Raw genomic sequence first — 21,527 nt, 5'->3', positions numbered from 1 at the left:
AAACGTTCATCAGTTGGACTGCAACCAGGCGCAGGATCAAAATTTGGCTTAAGTAGAGCACTAATTAACATTTTCCCTCTCCGGCATCCGGGTCATCTCCATCTCTTGATTTCCCTCCGATGATGCCTCCTACCAATCAGACTGTCCAAAATAGTGGTTTTCAATCATTAGGTAGCCCGAAGGGTACAGAGCGCTGATTGTTCTTACTGGCTTATGCAACTGCCTCCCATCTCATTACCTTCAATTTTTTTCTTCCATAGCTGTCTGTTTTTCTAATTTTAATAACACTGGATTACAGAAGCGTGACTGAGAACCATGTTTGTTCACAGCATAACATGAGGCAAGGCTGGGAATGCACAACAAATAATACCTCAATTAACGGTCAAGTTTTCCTGAATTTCCTGTCCTTCAAAGGGAGCTATGCCATGTGGTCTATATGTGGAAAGTGGGGACTTTGTTAGCCAGCAGGCTCTGGGCGTGCAAAGATTTACATACCCTTATATACAGACAGTTTTGGGGGAGGATTCAAATCGCACGGGTATTTCAGTGCTGGTACATCAGTGGGACTCTGCAAGAGCACAGGCTTAAAGGTGCTCTGGAGGGAGCTGAGATCTGAATTACAGCTTTTATGGTCCTGAAGGTATCAGAGGGATGAGAGTTTTGATTCTGGCATGCCTTATCTCAATTCAACTGCTGGAAACAGCGATGCTCATTTGCGTCTCTGCTACACTGAGCTCTGCTTTCCTTTGGTGAGATCGGGTCTGTAGGGCAGATCCTTCCCCTTTTCTTCTTCTTTCCCTTATTTTTGGATCAGTTTTAGGGTATTTGACATCTTAAGGGAAAAAAATACTTTTAAATATTAGGAACAGAGCTTGGGAATATATAGCCCTTTGGTTCAGCAACTAATGTAAAGAATCCTTGAAATGCCAGTTCTGCAAGAGATGGTGTTCAGCTGCTGGAGGATGAGCAAGAGAGGGCCCGGGTGCTGGTGGGAGTGTGAAGCCCCCTCTCCAGGGCAGCTTCCCATGAGAAGACGGGAGATGACCCCACGTCTCCACTCAGAGCTTGATTTTTCTTTCTTCTTCCGGTCTGGGCCCCATCTAATGATGAGTTAATGGGCAAATCTGCCTTTAATTACGAAGAGCTGTAGAAGATTTCCTTTTCAGAGCAGGGAACTCTACATCTCCATCCCTGGACTGAGGGAACCTCACTGCTCCCTCTGTATCCCCTCCCTCCTCACTGCAGCAGGCGCCGGGTCTCTTTCTCAGCTGGTTTCCTTCCCTCCCACCCACTGCTGTGGGAAGGGTGCCTATGTTCAGTGTAGCCATGGGAGTCTGCTTTGGTCAGCAGTGTTCACTCACCTAACCCTGGCCACTACACATTGGTTTGCTGTTCTCTACCATCTCTGCGCCCCGGGAAAGTGGAGCTGATACTGCTTGGGAAGAGGCAGCAGTGAGCAGCCGCCATCTCCCTGCCCAGGTAAGCTAAACCTTGGCTTTTATTTCCTTCTCTGTAAAAGCAAAATCTAATTACGTGTATGACAGGGAATGGCAAAGAGTGCTCACTGTCCTCTGCAAGGGAAAATTGCATTCCTTGAGTTTCTTAGACTTTCTTGAAACCTTACCTTTTTTATTTAATATGAATGCATTCTAGCAACATGTAATTAACAAAATGGTATCACTTAATTATGAAATTAATTCTGATGTACGTACTTGGGTTCCCCTGGAAGATGGACTGTCGTGGCTTTGGATTTAATTCTTCCTTTGAACTGAAGCCTAGAGAGAGGAAGGAAAGGCTCAGTCCGTGTGTGCTCCGTGGCTGCCCTTGCTCTGGAAGGGAGCAGGCAACAAGGTGGCTGCAGATTCCCCCCAGCCTGAGGACTGGCATGGGAAGAAAACGAGGATGGGAAGCACATCCTTGGAGCTTACCTTTTTCTACATACATTGCTACTAGGATAAGAGCAGAGGCATTTCTAGAAGTGACACCAACCTCTCTCCAACTTTGACTCAGCTCTGCGATTCAGTCCCCTCAACAGCAAAGGGCTTGAGAGCACAAGCAGAGGGTTCCTCAGGTGCAGAGGCTGATGGCCATGGTGTTGGGTGGTGACGTCCCACACTGTACCCCTGAGAGACCTGGCACTGCCACCCCGCTGTCTCATGGTTCTTCACCCATGCTTTACAATGAGGTGCACAACACCCAAAGCAGAGGAGTGACAGATTTAGCACGTTGCTTTTCTGTCTGGAGTGAAAAGCACAGGCAGGGACTCGCCCCTCCATGTTACAGCTGGGAAAGCTATGAAAGCCATAGCGCCTCAGGTGCTCCTGGAGGACTGGGTTATTTTGGAAAGCACAGAAGAAACAGGTTAAATGGTGGCAGAGAGCTACAGTCAAGTCATGGGAAACAGGTTCACAGGTCACTAGGATTTTAGCTGAGAACCCAAGTGAGATATTTGGATAGTAGCAGCCTTGGGAACATGAGTTTACATCCTTCTGGATACCTTAACTCACGAGACATCGTCATGCTGGCATCAGGTTAGAAAATGCTGAACTTCACTCATGACTTGAACAGTGATGGTATAGCATCTCCCTTCTGAGCAAAGGCAAAGTTTCTGTTTCTTTTTACTACAGCATGACAAGATTAAGGGGATTTAACTGGGATAATCCCCAGAAGACACAGCAAAGATCAGACATAGCCCAGACTGAACACAAAGCAGCAGTTGGTCAGAGGAACAGCAGAATAGCTTATTATTTTTGTAAACTGAGTATTAATTTTTTGTAAAAAAGGAGGAAAATGTCCTTAAATCTTCATCACCAAATAAGATAAGGAAAGACTGCAGACTTCAGAGAGACAGTAAAAAGGTAATATCAGAAAGTGTGAGCTTGATATAGGAAAAAAGATGAGAAATTACTAGGTGTCACAGAGTGTGTCTCTCCACAGCAGCCAGCCACTAGCAAGCCAAGCTTGAGAACACCAGTATGTGTAAAGAGAGCAGGTGACAAAGGGACAACAGCCCACCTAAATATAATGGGGCTGTAACAGCTCTGAGCACTGCCTAAGCTGGTTGCTGGAGGTATTAGTGACCAAGCCATAATGCAGAAAACAAGAAAATGGGGAGGGAATACCAGCTCCAGCTCCCTCCATCACCACTCCTATTTCCTTTCCAGTTACGTCTAATGACCCACCCCTCATAAGGGACAAATACAACTCCTTTGAGTCCTTCCACCCACATACTGAAAGCTGTGTGTAGTTTTGGGTCAGGGGCCAAATTATATTAAGTCTGACTGGAGACAGGACACAAATTTAGCTGGAGCACTGAGCATGGGAGCCCATGTATGAATGAAATAGGTAAAGGGCACAAAGATCAGCCCTGCTTTGCTTATGGCAGGAGCTAGTGATTTTTTTTGTATGTTGTGTTTGAAAATTTTCCTGGCTATGCCCCTAGCTTAGGACAGCCCCAGAGCTGGTGCCACTTTTTGTCACTGCACATGGAGTGCCCTGCAGTGCCTGTAGCCCAGCCTCCCTGTGCTCCTACCTAAGCTTTGGAGCAGATACCGTCTGGACCGGGCATAGGGCCTCTCCACCCCTACTGACACTAACTCTTGTGCCAGAAATGCCTCACCCCCATAGCTTGGGGATGCTAGGCTGGCCCCGTTCAAAACGGCCTGGCGAGCTAGGCCCTAGCTGGCCTCGTCGCTGCTGGCTGGAGCTGTTGTCCTGCACGTTGCTGGGTTGTGCCTCTTGTCCTCAGCACACCTGGGTGAGCTCCCAGGCAAGGAGCAGGGGAGAGGGCTGCTGATGATGTGTGCTTGCCCACAGGAGGCCCATTTGGATGACGGAAACATCAGTGAGGGAGAGGCAGAGTGATGTTGCTGGGGCAGCACTGCCTGAGTCTGGGCACTGTCTCCCAGCTGGGGAAAAGTGACGTTTTTGGAGCAAGGGTGGCGCAAAACAGCTCTGTCCAGTGACATCTGCTGTAGCAAACACTTCTGACCTGTCTCAGGCCTGAAAGTTTTGCTGCCAGGGACCAAATCTTCCTCTGGCCTGAAGGAGAGCAAGAGCCAAATCCTGTACAGGTGCAGCTGCTGCTCCCGAGGGATAAACCCTCTGCCATAGGAGGCACTGTGGGCATGAGTGACAGGGGAGCATTTTCACTGAAAATACTCAGTAGGAGCAAACTCACCAGCTGCAGACATGGAGAGGCATGAATGTGACCCAGAGAGGCACCCGTGGCTTGAGATGCAAGCAGCAGTGGTGCAGGGAGGGGAAACAAGATAGAGTCAGAGGAGGAGACTGAATTTTTGGCTTAGGAGAGTGAATTTTGGGTGTGTGTCTGTGGCTGCTCCTTGAATAAATGCAAGGGAGGGTGGTTCAGCACTGGTTTACAGTGGGTTTATCTGATGCAGAAGTTATGGTGACATGAGAGAGAGAGAGACAAAGGAAACAATGACTTGCACCTGTAGGTAGCCTCTCTCTGTCAACCACATGGATGAAAATGATTGTGATTTTTTTTTTCTTTAAAACCTGAAATAGTAGGCAGCTTGCCCTCCTGACCATGTACATTCCAGTACAGGCTTTAATTACATGGACATGTAGCAGTTCCTCAGTAGCAGATAGAAGCTGTGCCTCCTCCTGCAGCCTGCATGCCACATGCTTCACATGTGCCTGCTTGGTAGCCCCATATGTGCAGCTCCCCCTGCTTGCCTTATTTGCAGAACAGAAAGTAGGTAGATTTAACACTGTAGTGAAACTAGATATTAACATGTGCCATTCATTTTAGCAATTAAATTGTATAGGCAAGCTAATTCATAGTTATCTGCCTCATACATTTCTTTACATCTGATAAAATCCATATTCCTTATCCAGGCACACAGCTGACATTAGCTTTGTCGGTATGGAAAACCCAAGTGTAGGCGATGCAGCACTTTTCATTTTTATTTGCCAGTGCAATTACCAGTTCTTGAAGGTTGTAGGTCAGCTGGCTGATTTGTGCTTAGTGTAATAATAAGGTCACCCACCAAATAATCTTCCCCAACTAATTGGGGAGGTGGTCAGTCTCTATGGGCCTCCCTGTTCTGCCAGTCCAATTTAATATTGTTATTGCCATGGGAATTTCAGCTTTCTGCATGGGCAGTCTACTCCATGCTAATTAAAGTTCCCTTCATCGATTGTCACAGCTGTCCATGCTGATTAAACTTCCCATTCATTTAAGTAAGACAGCAGTGACTACATTCAAGCCAGAAACTATTCCTTTGAAGCGACAATCTGAATTCATCAGACTTTATCACGTTAGTCGATGCAGTTGCTGACAAACTCTTAACTCCTCCCTTCCCCCCATGCCCAACCTCTCATTGCATTTAATGCAGCTCCTTGTTTTCTGCCTCAAAATACCCCTGGCCCTACTGCTGTAGCTTTCTCTAAGTAAGCTCACTGATGGCTTAAGCTGCAGCAGATAGAAACGCTTCCTCTCTCTTGAACTGCTGCTACTGCAGAAGGGAGATCTTTTCGTCTTTGAGATGATGCAAATTTTGACTCAGCAGCCACCACTCCTGACACTGGATTTGCAAGCTAATGTATGTGGGCTATGCTGCTTGGCACAACCAGTGCAAGGATTAGTCATGCCTCAGCTTTGAAGTAAGCAGGGTGTTCAAGGGAATGGTCTTTACAAGGACCACCAGCACAGCCCTCTCCAGCAGCAAAACCGGCGATGGAGAAGACATCTTATATTGGATGGTCCAGCCCCTTGTAAGAGACAGAGCACTCTGTAGTGAATTGGCCTGTAGTTTGTGAAGTCTGCTTTAAATGTTCCCAAGGAAAGGGATCCCTTGAATATTGAATGTGTAGAATCTGCAGTTGGTAACTGCTTCTGATTAACAGGTTGGGCAAGTCTTGGTCTTGTTGCTATTCAAGTCTGCTACAAATGTGGGGTTATTTTTTCCCCTTGCTCACCAGTAATTATAAAAATACTGACATCTCAATATTGTCAGTTCTTAAGACTAAAATGTCAGAAAATGTCAATGATGCTTATTATTCTTTGTTTGATTAAGCTTTCCTTTTCTTATCTGAATGTCTTTCCTAAGTACATTGACATCGGCCTAATCTGTTGTCTTCTTCACTGATCTCAGCTCTAGACTGCAATCCCAATTGTGGCATTCCTAAAATACCTTCTTATTTACAAATGGATTTCAGTAGCTGGAACCCCTTTCCTGCAGTGTAGCTGCCAACTCTTTCCAGAGTTCATCTGTTCTGCTTCTGCTTTAGGCAGGAACTTGAGACTGATGCAAGCACAGAATAATTTTAACTACTAAGATGTAAATGACATACTTAATTTATAATTTTAAATACTGTAATTACTCCCTAAAATGAGACTGTTATCAGCAGTGACATGGGCCTGATGAATAGATTAAACTTTTCCCATGTGTGATGGAAATTATTCTCAGACTAGTTACTGGATGCTTTAAATATTTACCTGTGTCAAAAAGGCTCAATCCAGGTTTCCACAAGTCTGTTTCCATTGCTTTCACACATGAAAGAGAAGAAAAATTATTAATGAAAATAATGGATTTACTAGAGATTACAAAGTTCTGGCTCAGTTTAGAAAGATCAAGTCATACAGCGGTTTATCATTAACGATTAGCTAAGGAAATCAGTAAACCTGGAAACATTTATGCACACATTTCAAGCCATATTTAGGAGCCTTGTTTCACTGCTGCCAGAGCACTGACCTTTTTTAATATTTAAAATGCACATCTTTAGATCTGTTTTGGTCTTGTTGCTCTAAATTGCACTGATACAAGTGTGCTGACTTCAGCATACTTTTGCTTGGCTTAGATTGTTTTCCGCTGAAAATCTGAAAGTACCTCTAATCTACAGATTTCTCTATCCTGTCAGCCCATCCAAATACAAAGAAGTTGTCTAAATTTTGCTTGCAGCCTATCAGGCATGGAAAACTTAATCAAAATTACTGCTTTCATAAATAAACCCAAAGTGTCTTTGTTTTTGGAGCCTGATGACGAGCTTTCCCAAAAAGTGTTATTTTGCTCTGGGTTATGGCCAGTTGAAAGCCCTTGCAGACCTGTTGAATCCACACTGCTTTCTGTGCCCAAGTCTCCCTACTCAGACTGGCAGCTGGTGTGCTCTTGACTAGAGCCAGTGGGTGAATCACAGTGCAGGTTTGGAAAAAGTCATGGGCTTGCCACTGTCCTCCAACCTCGTTAGAGCATTGACCTTGTCCTCAGGTTGCCATACCAGTGAGGAGCTATCAGCTTCTCTTTGGAAGGGAGGTTTGTTGCACGAGACAAATGGCTGAATTAGATGTATGGATAGGAGGGGTAGGAGGAGCCTCATCATGTTTCATTGCTAAGGTGATTCTTCCAGACTCCTTTCCCTGCTTATTCTGACCACTGCTTAGACACTGGATGAAGAATCTAAACACTGAGGAAGGTGAAGGGCTGAGAAGACAGTTATGATAAACACACACAGAAGTTTTGCTGTGGTTTTGCTTAGAAAGGTGAAGGGTAGGTTTTCTTTGTTTAGAAAGGTAGGGTGAAGGAAGGGCAGGCCTGGGTAACAGAGAGGGAGACAGGAGGAATATTCCCAGTTTGCCATCCACCTGCACAGGGTTGTTTGCCAGGATTTTATACCTCTCAGCAGAGTCATAAGGAAAAAACAGCGAGTGGAGCTAGGGGTGCTGGTTGCAGAGCAGGAGAACCCTATGCATAGAGAAGAGCTGGTGCTCATTTGTTATAAAACAATCAGCTTTTGGTCAGTAGGAACAATGCTGAATTTTTTCTAGATTCACTCTTCTCAAGAACTGCACTGCAGGTGCTCTGGTCTGTCCAAACCCTTATGGGTGAGAGCTGCCTATTTCTTCTTCCAGCAGTCTTCTTATGGCTCACACCCTTTTATAACTTTCTGTGGTAAGAAGGCCTCTGTATTTACCTTTTTAATGAAGAAGAGCACTTGGTAAGTGTCAAGGATTTTGGGTAGCTGGCTGCAATTGTGCAGAATATACAGCTGAGTGACCTGTAAATCCAGGCAAAAGTTCTATTTCTTGCATGTAGTCCTGGACATGTAACAAAGCAAGCTCTCAATGAAATGTGTATCTGAAAGGGAAATTATTATTCTCATGAGTAGCTAGGGCTCTTTTTTTTTCTTTTCTTCACATGATGTTACCCATAAGAATCAAGGGTTGATTTTTTTAGAATACTCCAAGACTGGTCTTAAAAAACCAAAACCAAAACCAACCAAACAAACAAACATAAGATGCCACCACTACAACCCTTCAGTACAGTTTTCTTGAAAAAAATTCTGGGCTAAGCAAGTATGGGATTTCAAGAGAGTTAATGTGCATTGCCAAGATCTTGGATGCATTGGGACCTTCTGAAGAATTTGGAGGAGGTTTCCCCAACACAACCTTTTGTCAACCTGAGCCGATGAGAAGTTCCTCGACAGCCCGGACAAACACGCAGAACTGATCGCTGTTGTTTGCAGGGCAGCGTGCACCCACTTGGTAGGATCAAGAAAAACAACTCTCCTTTCCAAGAAAGCAAGGAGCCGCTCAGGAATTTCTCTTTGATCGTTAGAAAAATTGGCTGCTTGGAAGCTACACATCCCAGCTGCCAAAACCTGGGCTGAAAAAAAGATCAGGACTCATTGGGAATATGGCAAGTATGTGTTTGTGAGTTTTCCCCTTCTTATTCTGTGATGCAGAAAACAGAATCATTCATGATGGAAAATTTGTGCTTTGTAATGACCTTCAGAGGGACCTTAGGGTGCCTGAAGCAATTAGCTGGGGTCAAACTCTGACTTTGATTTAAACAAGACTGAGCACTATGTTCCCCTGCTTCTCTGGCAAAGATTTGAGTATCCTGAGGACCAGTCAACACATTCTTTGGTCCAGATGTTAAGGCTCTTTCCATTTCAGCCCTGCCAGGAAGGCAGGTCTGTCACCACAGGCTATCCCTGCCATATACATGGTGTCACATTAAGTCATGCATTGCTATGACTAGCATATTTATAGGCAACATGTTTGCTCTGCTGTTCTGCACAGGCAAATATTGCCCCACTGCCTCCACTCTAAAGGTGGGCACTGGATTTTGACAAGGGTAAAGGGAGCTGGGGGAGCACAAAAAACGGTGAGATTAGAAAAAGAAATGACTGTAACATCAGTATGGCTAAAAGGATATGAGAAAGGTGAACAAGGATGGAAACCAGGGGGAAGACAAGGAGACTGAAACAAGGAGGAGAGGTATAAGATGAGGGAACAGATAAGTCTGAGGAGGAGTGTATCCATTTTAAATATGCTGCAACTAGTTCAACTACAAATAGTCATTTTGATGGGAGGATTACTGGGTAAACTCGCTTGGTCCATATTGTCCAGGAAGTCCTACTGCATAGTAATGACCTCTAACCTCAACATCTGCTTTGCTCTCTCCTATTGCAATCCCAGCTCTCACCAAAGCCCTCAAGGTCCCAGGGACGCCCTCAGGCGCTGCAGGTTTGGCTGCCTGTGCTCAAGGTCAGCTCCACCATAGCTTTATCACCCTTGCCCAGGCTTGAGTGCAACGGTGAGCAAGGGCTGTGTGTGCCAAAGGGCTGTGGGAAGCAACTATGGGGATCTCCACCTGCATTGCTAAGGGACAACATGCAAGTGCATACCTTTGCCTTTGCTCCTCACACCTGTAGCTTATACCTTGCTATCCTGATTCTGACTTTGTCTTGCTGGTCTGTGTCCTGCCTCATCACTGGGGACTTGCCTGGCAGTGTGGGCTGTTGGCTGGCCCTGGGTACCACCATCAGACCTGCTCTGCTCTTCTTGTGGTTCTGTGGCCCTTATCAGTGAGGAACGGCCCTACCTGCCTTGCTCCCACCCCGGCTCCCATCCCTCACCCCACTCTGACTGCTCCTGGGCAGAATCTCTCTCTCAGAAACTTTGCTGTCCCATCAAGGGAGAGAGTTAGTATTTGTACGTGCACCGAGTGCTCTGGAGCGCTGGGAAGTTGTCAGTGGCTTTGCAGAGTATCTGTTGACAGTGCTGTTCGCTGGTGAAGGATTGTGAATTGCACAGCCAAAGAGGAAAGAAAGTACAGGTGATGTTGCTAGACTCTGTATGGAAGGCAACCTCTGTGATCGCAATCAGCCTTGGAGGCTCCTGGGAGCAACAGGAACAGAAGATTTAGCTCCACAGACCTGGTAGCCTGCACAGGGCTGTTTTCTTGTTCCTCGTTTTGACTAACAAATAAGGAAAATGGCAAATACTGCGGTAGATGTTGATTCCCACAGCCTGAAACAACAGCTCACCAGTGACCGAGCTGTCTGTTGCCTTTCAGATTCAGGAAGCTGCTAGTTGTCATTCAGTGCCTGAGGCTTGCCCTGGTCCTCCTCCAGGACACATGAAAGCAAGCTGTGGTACTGCTTGAGGACTAGTTTTGGGTTGCTAAAAACTACAAAAAAGAGCAGAAAAATCTGCTGCTAGCAATCTTGCTCACCCAGGTGGGCTGGAGAGCTGGCGGCCCTCCGGAAGGTGGCAACAGGCTCTTGGCGCTGAATACCTGCATGATCCGACAAAGAGGCGAGAGGTTAGATGCCAGCGGGCAAGGAGAGATAAGCACGATCGCAAGGGATGCGGTGGCCCCAAACTGTCTTTCTGCACATGTTTTCAAACAAAATGGAAAAGGAAGATGGAAACTGTGGAATATTTTTTTAAAGGAATTTAAAAGCTGAAAGAGATTGGCAGAAGCAGTAGAAAAAAGGTTAAATATTAGCAGGTGTTGTCTATTGTAGCTATACACCTGTGGCCTGGAGTAATGGTAGTGGGTCTTGAGATGCTGATCATGCTCAGGGCCTGGAGACTGAAAGCACACATCTCCTCCCAGAGTCAGGCCTTCATTCCCCAAACATACACAGACACAGAGTTCCCTTCTCATTTTGCAACAGCAGGTGTTGTAAAAGACCTTTGTAAATGGATTTAGAATACTTTTTTTTGAGAATTATTCTAATTTTAATTATTCCAAATTTTTTTTTTTCCTAAAAGTTACACTATTGTCACACATCAGTGTGATACCTGCTCTCACTGCTATGAACGTGGTTAGGAGTGAAAAACAGTGTGTTACTGAGTGACTCAGTAGATGTGAGTGGTGGAACTAGCTATGGGGAATTAGAGAAGAGATTGTATTGCCTTTACCTGTATTGGGTCGTAAAGTATTCCTGTTACTTGCAGAGATAGAAGTGCCCCGGAATGCTTTGAAAATATTATATTAGTTAGTACATGTAACTTAAGCACAAGGTTTTCTAGTATGCTAGCAACACAAACTATTAGTTATTGTAAATTTAGGACCTACCTGTATTCTGTCCTCTTCCTTGTGCAGCCTGAACCTGTCCTAAGTAGACACCAAAATGGAAAAGTGTGATTTATACCATGTTTGGTTCAGGACTACTACTACCTGGGTTTTTTGGTGAGTCTCATTTTATAGCTGTCAGAGTTAATGGTTCATATTGAGAGAGTATTCATTAATATACTTTCTCAGATGTTAGCTCTGTAAATGTTGAGCCAGTTTAAAAAAAGAATTGCGTTGCTCTGTCTGTCATATAGATTAGCCTAGTTAACATTCCCTTCAGTTACAAGTAATACTTGTACTGGTCTCTGCATTTAAAAGGTTTTTAGTTACTGCTGTGATTTGCTTTCCCTTATAACTTTCCTTCTCTCACTCACACTGGTTATCTCTGTTTATTTCTGTTTCAGGACCACCCAATTGTGCTGGTTGTATAAGGGAGATTACAAAAAACCCCAAACCCAGAAAACTCCACTCAGACCAGATACTACCCTTTTTGCAGAGAGTGGACACAAGCAAGCAGGCAGACTGTAAATTAATGAGACAATGACAAAAATAATGTGGGAGAATGCATATGTCTGAAATGTCTTCACCACTGTCTACACAAAAGGCTTTTTTTAAGGTGACTGGGTTATTAAATTCCCATTGTTCAAAAATACTAAAGGCTCAAAGCATTCACAGATGTAAATCACGTCTTTAATCATGTCTTTCATGTCATTAATTATTCTTAAGAAGCTTGTTAACAAACTTATCCTTGAACAAGCCTTTATTCATTAGTTTTCCCAGAAAGTTTAATTCCAAGCCTGGCAAAATCAGTAGGAATGTTCTAGCTGACTCCTGTGAACACTAGACAGGGGCCCCTGAGATATTTTCATCAGTAAGATAGCATAAACGAGACCATTTTGAATGGTTGTCTCAGAAAACAGGAACTGCTGCTCCTTGGGAACTTGATATTGCAAAATTAGGTGACAGCAAATAGCTTGTGTTTGACCCAAACTCGAACCTTCACAGGCTATTGGGAGCCCTTTGATGGGATTTCTAGGAGCTGTCCTGAGGGACCTTGTAAACCCCAGAAACCAAAGAGATTCTGTTTAAGGAAATAGCAGACTCATCTGCCAGAACTGGCAAGGCTTTTAAACTCTGTAATATAGCTCTGGATCCCGATGGATCACAGCTAGCCTAGGCTGAATGTTCAGGCTGCGGAGGTAAAAGTCTATCTGTGCAGCAGTGTTGTGTGGGGTTCTACAGGGCAGGAGATCAGTATGTGCCAAAGAGGTGGAAGAAAATTAAGTCTGAGCCTGAGACCTTGCCTTGTTTTGGGTTTGCCACGGCCAAGCCCGAATGTGTATAGAACACCATTTACAAGGTCAGCAGAAACAGAGTCCAAGAGGGTAAGAGAGAGATTAGGTCAGTATTAGAAATATTTTATGCCTCTCTTTTAATGAATTAACCCTCCCTTCCACACCCATCTTAGCAATCTGGATTTTTTTCTATGCTTCTTCTGACCATGCTGGGCCTCAGGGCTGTTCCTGCTTTTGGTACCCAAAGGCATGTTACCACCATCACCCAGTAAACTGGCTTCTGCCATGCCTTTGCTGGCTGGGGCAAGCATGGTAGTGGTGGTGGTTGGATGCCCAGGCACTTGCTGCCTGATGCATGGTTGCCCGCGTGGCACCAAGGATCATGATATGGTTTGTGACTGCAATGTTCATGGGAGCTAGTCACATCAGTGGTTTTGCATTTAGCAGTTTTGCCACATCAGGTCTTTAAAGCAGGGATCCTGTCATGGAGCGGCATCTTGGATATTTATCCTGTTCCTGTATCTTTGACAAACAGAAGATAGAGGGAAAAGAACAGGAAGAGCTAGGACAGAGGAGCTTTGCCCCTGCTCTAATGCTTGAAGTGGCAAGTCTTGTTTTTCTTTTACCCCTGTGAACTTTTGCCAGAGCTGGTGGCTGGAAATGGAAATGCTGGAGCTAACAGCAGCCACAGCCATGCTCCTTCTGACTGTGCTCTGTTTCAAGGCCATTTACTTTTGAGGTGCCTTTTGCAGGCAAACTACCAATGCCCTGTGAGAGGTAGGTTTGTGAGTCCCTGTGAGCCAAGATGGACAGGAGGACATTTAATGCTGCCCAGTCAAGCCAAACTCTGGTTAAGGCCAATGGCACCATCAGAAACTCTGTCCTGAATGATAGCAGTGAGTCCTAAAGACTTCTCAGACAGGGAAAACTGATGAACTGTTATGTGTATGGTCATAGCTTCAAAACTATTTGTACTTTCTGGATTTTTTTAGCCATTTCTTCTCTTTTAGCATTAAGAAGAGATCAGTAGAATTCAAGAAGCCAGATACCAAGTACAGACATGCTGGACATGGTCCTAGAAATGAAGTGTGTGAAGTCAGAAGTAGGTCTCTATCACTCCTCCATCTCACAATAACCTGTCCCTAAGTCTGATCACTTTAATCTTTTGGGAATTAATTTACATTTAGAACTTCAGTAAAGAAAATTGTGAAGAAAGATAGATCCAAATAGCAGTGAAGTAACCACTGAAAGACTTGAAAAAGGGAGTGCTTTTTTATTTTTGTGTTTGGGTATTTTTTTCATTTTTTGACTAAAGGTTTAGTCTTATTAAAGACAAATATAACCTTCCCACTGATTTCAGTGTTGCCAGAACTTTACCCTCAACATGCATCTCTCACTGGGGAACCTCAAACAGGGTTTTCTAACTGCTAGTAAAGACAGTAATGGCCTCTCCTGTGCACAGCCTGTGGAAATAAGAAATAGAAAAGAAAACAGCAAGCAAGATGAGGTTTACTGGAACATTAGGCACTGAATGATGCAGATTCCCACTGAATTTAAACCCCTTTGAATTGTGTTGGTGCTTCTGTAAATCCTGCCATACACATACCTGCACATTTGACTTGGTAAGATTAGCCCCTTCAGCCCCAGCCCTTATTCTGCACTTGCAGCTAAATTTGACGTAACGATGCTTTCTCTCAAGACCTGAATTGCCCAAAAGATACCTGCCATGCTGTGTGCTTGGCTCTGAGTTACTTGGCAGCAGGAACAGATGCCATTAGGTATGTGAGAGCAAAGCCGAGCTCAGGGCATTCAGAAATAGCGACAGAGCTTAAAACATAATGATCACCCAGCTCCCTTTTCACTCAAAAGCAATCCAATCCCCATGGTCAGAAACTTGCAAGCAGCTGAAAACAGTTCTCCCTTACTTGGCTGCACAGCTGAGCAATTAGACATTGTATGGGAAAACACCTCTAACTGCTTGCATTGCAGGCTGTGAACTGGAATCGGAGCAGGCTTCTGGATCGAGATGCAGCAGCTGCCACTCTACTGTCAATAACACGAGTGGCAGGCCAGGCATAACAGCACATTTATGCCAGGCTCAGAACCACAGCCCGAGGTTTTTCGAAAGAGCATCAATTTAAGGTAGACTGGTATTTCAGAGATCTTGGCCTTAAGTTTAGATGGCTATGCAGCCCTCTGCATCGTGTGTCTTACAGCTAAATCAAGCCTCCCTTTGAGAGAGTAAGACAGAAGGAAACAGTAGGAAAACATGATTCAAGCAGCACAAGCTTTATGTCAAGTGTTGTGAAACCCAGTATTTGTCAAGGCTGAAATGCACAGATATTCACTAGAAAGGCTTCCCCAGAGCTGTGGGTGATCAACATCTCTGACATTCAGGCCGAGGGCCTGTTTTTTGGTTTCAATCCAGACTTGGATTCACTCACTGAGTTTGCTCAGGCTTGAAAGGTTATTGAATCATTGCTGCCTTAAAATACACTGTGCTGCATGCCTTGTGGCATACTTACTTGACCATACTTACTTGATGCTGCAGCTAGCACAGATGAGTATGCTGGGTGGACACTGCTAGAACCTAAAAATAAGAGATTTTTTTCATTTTCAGCTATTAAATTAAAAATCCAATGTTAATGAGTGAGAATGAATAAAGAAGGAAAGATTAAGGAAATCCAGGTGTGCAAAAATCATACAAGAGTTCCTTCATAGTGTTTTTATCTTTAAAATCCAAAAGCTGTTACAAAAAATATATTACAACTTTCATTTATTGAAAGTGATGACAAGATTAATTCTAAAATGAGTCTTGACCTGTTTGTTGAACTCACAGTCCAGACATATGAATCAAAGAACTATTTGTTGGCTCCTATACCTTAAAGTCATGTCAGTATTTGGGGATGGAGAGCTTACACCCACATGAATCAGATTGTATGCCAGTATGTTATACATAAAAACAAAGACTAGCTGTAATTTTACTGCAGATGAACTCACATCACAGTGAATCTACAAATTTGTGTTTATGTGAGATGCACTCATTTTGTATGTATCTTGAAGACACAAGTCTAACTCCAACCCCTCTTCTGGAATTATATATTTTTTTAATCCACTTCTAATATTTCTACATGGAATTACTGAATTCATGATCCACTAAGTTGCGGTATATTCAGCTGCATGTTTTGTTCCTTAAATTTTAGGAAAGCTGTAGTTTAGGAGGAAAGCAATGCAAACATACTGACCTATATCTCTGACCCTATGCAGACCAGGTCTAGTCTTGGCTGCAGCTGCAACTGTTGTGGTTCTGGTTGTTGCAGGTGTTGTGGTTGGCTTTGGCATTGTGGAAGGATCCGTCGTCACAGTCATTGGTGTTGGGGTTGTGGTCGCCGTTTGTGTAGCTGGTGTTGGCACCGGAGAGGTCTGATACTCTCTGCGGACTGCATCCCCTGTAAGACCATTGACACCATCACTGCAGCTGGGTGTGTGACATGCATGGGAGCGTCTTTCATAGCTCTCACTGTTTAAGGCAACCCAGACACCAGTATTCTCCTCAGGAGAGCTACAAGCATCCTCATCTGTGGAGCCATTAGTGCCTTCATTGCTGCGTGGATGTGTAGCACCGGTGCCTGTGTGACACGGTATCACACCACTCTCCAGAGGGTGCTGACAACAGCCTGGTGCAGCCTTAGTGTTTCCCCAACACTCTTCTGCATGGCCAGGGACACCTATCAATGTGACAGATGTCTCACACATATGAAACTGTTCAACCAGCCAGCTGCAGTTTCTGTTTTGCCATCATCTTTTCTTGGTGTAATTAAGTATAGAAAGTCCATATAAATGGAAATCAACTGACGTCTGGTAATGAAAGATGGCCATTCTGAGTCATAGACCAGAATAAAATATGCATTGCCCACCACAGCACTGAAATGCTTTTGGCAGAAAGACGACTTTTAGGTAGCGGTGATTCGGGGGAGTGGGTCAGAGCCAGAGGCAGGGAGTATTAGGGATTCAGCTGAAGGAAGCGGGGGTGAACACCACCTGGGAGGTGCCAATTTCATCTAACTTTGACTCATCTCACAGTTGCTACTACTTTTAAAGTGTATCATCTGTTGTGAGAACAGAGACAATTCTAGTTGCAAAATTTGCATCCTGATTATCCTTATATGAAATTGTTAACATGCTTACAGTTCTTTCAAGTCATCATCTCAAAAAAGATCCCTCACTGTTATTTTCTCCATCTAGCTACAAAAAACCTGCTCTAAAATATATTCCATGTTCATTTCAGTCTTGTTCCTCTCCTGACTGCCCATAGCCCTGGGGATGGCCTGACACGCTGTGCACATTGAGAGGGAATGGTGTGCAGTCGATTAGTTGCTGCACAGCACAAGCTTGTATTTTATTGCTGGATGTTCTCCTTTTGGAAAACATCGTCATGAAACTGTCTGGTGGATTAATTGCCACCTAATGCTAGCCAGTGAAAACCTCAGATTTCAGACAGTTTTAATGTGATAATCCTGAAAGAGAGCTCAGAAGGAAAACAAAACAACTCAGCTGAAAAAAAATTCTGTATGAATGGTTCTTTTTGGGCTGAACGGTGCCCTGCTCCATGCTGCTGCACTAAAAGAAAGAAGACAGAGGGCACAGTGAGTCTTCACCTGGGATCTGGTGCTGCTGGAGCAGGAGCAGGGAACATCGGCCGGCTTTATACCCTGGCTGCAAGGAACAAGGAAATTGGGAGCTAACAGCATTAGCAGAAAACTCAGGGAAGCAGCATAGTAAAAGCAGAGAAAAGATGTTGCCTTGGTGCATGTTGGCTGGCTTTCTGATGGTGCCTTTAACACAAGAAGGGGGCTCTTGAGGGCTAGCCATTCCCAGTGCTCCCATGGGCAGGGTGCCCATCTCCCTCACAGTGTCATCAAACAGTTTGCAGAGCGTGTGCCCAGAATAGGGAGTGGCTGAGAGAGAGCTGAACTCGCCTAAAATGCAGGCAGAAATTAAACTGAGAGGGTGCCCTCTCTTCTCTGAATTGGCACATGACCTTCAAGTGCCATTGCAGGGGTTGGTTTGGTGGGAAAGAGGCTGCAGAGAGGAATTTGGATGGGAGAGGTAAAGCTGTATGTGTTACCAGTGTCAAAGTGCTTTCTGTAGTCATCTGCAGGAAGTTTAGACTGGGATGGATGCTGTAAAAGAGCACTGAGATCCCCAGACCACACCTTGTTCCAGTGCTTTGTCTGGTGCATTAGCAGTATCTGCACTCTTCGAAGATTTTAGGTTTTGCTCCGGCTTTTTAGGCTCTGAAGCAAAATTAAGCATGTTAGGCAAGGCATCTCTGAAAGAAAATAATTGTAAGTCTCCTATTTAGAGATTACTGGTCCACAAAGGAAGACATCCCACCACCTGGCATTAGATAGGTCAGTCTAACCAAAGCTTTCTCACCAAGCAAGAAAAAGGGATGGCTGGGACCCTCTAGAGAGTAGTCACCCTGCATTTTTGGTGCCAAATCTAGGCATTTTTACTGCCCAAAAGCTCCTGCCAATGTCAATAGAATTTCTGAATTGAGCAATAAATATGGGTTTTTACCACTAATAAACTCATAAGATTAATGCACCATGTTGTTGATTTTACCTCTGAGTAGCAGCATGTTCTGAGACTCAGGGTCACAATGTGTATAGGGTGTTGGGGGAATACCAGCTTCAGATGTAGTTCCTTCTTGCCTGACATTATCAGGTCATGATGGGGCCAAATCCTGAATGTCGTGGATTGGTTTAGAAGGAGAAGGGGATTTTTTTGGTTCTTTTTTTTTCTTCTAAGTCCCCAGAAATCATCAAAGTACTTGGAACATTTATTACAGCTCATTTACTGCTACCCTGCAAAAGAATCTGCCTCTGCTTTTATGTTTGACTGAGTACTGGAGGATTTTGATATTTCTTTTTTTTTCTCTTCTCTAGCTATTTTGGCAGCATTGACCTATTTGAGAAATTACTCCAGGGTTAATGGTTTCCTAAAAGATAGTATTATTTTAAAACAGCATCTTTTGACTGTTTTTCCCAGCTGTGAATAATTACAATTTTGGGAAGGTTTTTCTTGCTGTGCCCAGCATTTGGAAAGTACTGTAACCACCAGCAGCATTTAAAGAAATGTCAGGCACTATGAATCTCTGGCATCCCTAGGATGAGGAACAAAATTGCATCTCTAACAGCTGATCAAGTGTGAAGCAGGATTTTTCACTAATCTGGCAGCGAGTGTAATCCCCAAATATTACCTCCTACAGATAATGGGTTTAAGTGTCCAAGTGAACAATGTGGTCTCCATAATTTAAATCAGGAAAAAAGGTAGCTTTTTTAAATTAAAAAATAACTAGGAAATCCTTTTTCACAAGATGGCCCTAGCACCATATTACAGACATTTTAATCTTAAAAACAAGGTGTTTCTAACAGAGTATAGCTGAGATGGCTGGGCCAAGGGGGCAGGGCTAAGGAGGGCTGATGAGGCCAAGCGGGGCTCGGAGAAGATGGATTGTGACCGTCAGATCTCTGCTACTTGCGAGACAGTGCTGGGCAAGGCAAGGCAGTGGCATCCTCAAGCCCTGGGTTTAATGGAACAGTTATTATTTTCTCCTTTGATCATCCTGGGTTTTCTCTTTGTGAATGCACAGTCTTTGTTGCTAGGATCCTAACATTTTCATTCAGGCTGTTTGTTTCAAGAACAAAGTGAAGGAAGCTGCTTGTGTCTTTGGTTTGCTGCAGAAACAGTCTTATGGTATTTTGTTTGTGTGACTGAGATGCTCCCCATTTCTACATTGATTCTTGCATAATGTAGGTTTTAGTACTGGTGGAAGACATCATTGCTTGCAGCCTGCTGAGCTCTACCCTGGCTGCAATTGTCCCTGGTCTGGCGTGAGACGTTTGGGCTAGTACTTCAAGTGTGGGTGCATTTGGGAATGATGCAATGTTACTGTAGTAAATGTTTCTTAGAAAGCAAATATTTCTAAGGTATTGCCTCCCTTATAGCAGTGCGTAATATTTGGATCGGTAATTGCTGTGTACCCTGTCAAGATGTATACAAATCTGTACCTATTTGATTGTAAATACAAAGGCACTGCAAACTAACAATATGGCTTTGAGTGATGTGTATTCAGTCTGAACAACTGCAGCTTTCAGATTTAAATTTGCCTCTGTGCAAGTGAAAGCCTAAAGATGGGGAAGGAGCTCTGTACTTTGCTTCCAAGGACCAAACAATAATGTACAGAGGAGCAGGACTCCAAGTAACCTCTGTGTGGTCTTGGGTGGATGCACCCACTGACAAGCATTTGAGTTCAGGGAGAAGATACAGTACATTTTGTTATACCACAGCTCACAGTGGATAAGCTCAGGAAGGTTCAGGCTCAGCAATCGGTAAAAGAGCTGTGCTAGGGAAGTGCATAGTAGTACAAGACAATTTTATTTTCATTCACACCACAAGGAAGAGTCTGAACATCAAACAGTTGTTACAGAGGGGACATACAAGTGTCATTTCAGTGATGGAAGCACTTCGTGTGCGCTTGAATATCAACTACCACCTGATGTGAGACTTGATCAAAGACCTCTGAAAACAACTAAATTATTTAAACTGAGTTGAATCTTACAGAGTAGGATGCCAACTATAACAGTTATTACAGAGTAGTTCCTTGTTGTATCATCTTTAGCTAAAGCTACTGTGCATTGCCATCTGTGTTATTAGTATTATATTACTATTTATTATTATAGTCTCAACACTGAATGTCCCAAAAGATAACATGAATAACATTAGGAGAAAAAGTTAACATGTATATCCTCAAATGCTTTAATATACTGCATAAAACATCATACTCACTAACAGATTTAAAGCAAGGGAGAAAGTACTTGGAAACAGAAGTCTGTGAAATATGGTATGACCAAAAAATAGAAATTGTCTGGGATAATTTCCATATGCTTAACATAAAAAAATACCATGAAGAATTTGGATGACATACTAGGGGATGCATGGACTTGTGAGTCTGAAAAATTATCTCTTTGTGTTACACAGCTGTGAAACTACAACAGTTGTGAATGGATGTAAGGGAAAGTAAGTCACAGTTACTTGCCTGATTTAACAGCTGTACTTTTTGAAGAAGAATATTCAAGAGTTGACGGATATGTCACACCTTTTCTTGGCTTTCCCTCTAAAAAAAAAAAATCACAAAAAGCATCACATAATATTCTGTTTTCTTGCAATAAAATTATCATCTAACATATGCATTCAGAGTCAGACCCCACTTTGTTATTGCCCAACTCATTTTCTTGAATATTTCTTTCATCTGATAGCAGAATCTCAAAACCATGCCACTAAAAATACCAATGCCTAAATCCAACATCATTAAAAGAAAGTTGGAAAGCATGAAAACACAGTCCTGGGAAGGATTTGAAGAGGTCAGTTAGTTCATTTCTTTGTTCTCAAACAGTGCGAAGCATAAGGAGACCTCTCCTGAAGGACATATGCATAACCTGTACTTAAACCCACAGCTTCCCTAGGCCACCTTTTCCAGTGCCTGACTGTGCAGTTGACTTAGAAAGCATGTTTGATGTGGGATTCATTTCATCACGCACACAGCATTCTTCTCTGACCTCACTTTTGCAAGATGCCATTTCTGGCAACAGTCTTTTGAGTAATAACAGTGAGAGAAGGCTGTGCTGGTGTGTGGGAACATATGGTACCTATATTTAGTTCTAAAATGAGGGTCCTGTCTTAAAACAATGAGATATGTTTCCCAGCTAAGCTTTAAACCACAAATATTTTTAGTGCCACAGCAGATGCTGTCTCTATTGGTACATGTGGCCATGCAACTCCATCTCTTGGGGCAGTTTTTGTATTCCCATATATCACTGACTAAAAAGTG

At 43.7% G+C, this 21,527-nt stretch overlaps 1 protein-coding gene across 1 annotated transcript in view; it reads right to left on the bottom strand.

Annotated features, from left to right (window-relative positions):
- The window catches only part of VIT (vitrin), a 34,817-nt gene that overhangs the window by 5,575 nt on the left and 7,715 nt on the right, over positions 1-21,527 (bottom strand). The window contains exons 5-13 of the mRNA XM_010189824.1: positions 20,736-20,813; positions 17,848-17,928; positions 15,877-16,080; positions 15,171-15,221; positions 11,340-11,378; positions 11,183-11,239; positions 10,488-10,550; positions 6,467-6,514; positions 1,713-1,775 (exon numbers count right to left, since the gene is read on the bottom strand). Of these exons, the coding sequence (XP_010188126.1) occupies positions 1,713-1,775; positions 6,467-6,514; positions 10,488-10,550; positions 11,183-11,239; positions 11,340-11,378; positions 15,171-15,221; positions 15,877-16,080; positions 17,848-17,928; positions 20,736-20,813 (684 nt within the window). The remainder of the gene's footprint in view (positions 1-1,712; positions 1,776-6,466; positions 6,515-10,487; positions 10,551-11,182; positions 11,240-11,339; positions 11,379-15,170; positions 15,222-15,876; positions 16,081-17,847; positions 17,929-20,735; positions 20,814-21,527) is intronic.

Source organism: Mesitornis unicolor, unplaced genomic scaffold, assembly GCF_000695765.1.
Source record: "Mesitornis unicolor isolate BGI_N332 unplaced genomic scaffold, ASM69576v1 scaffold42998, whole genome shotgun sequence".
In the NCBI taxonomy this organism is placed as follows: Eukaryota; Metazoa; Chordata; class Aves; order Mesitornithiformes; family Mesitornithidae; genus Mesitornis; species Mesitornis unicolor.
Note: the sequence above shows the minus strand (reverse complement) of the source record. Positions and strands in the feature narration are given on the sequence as shown.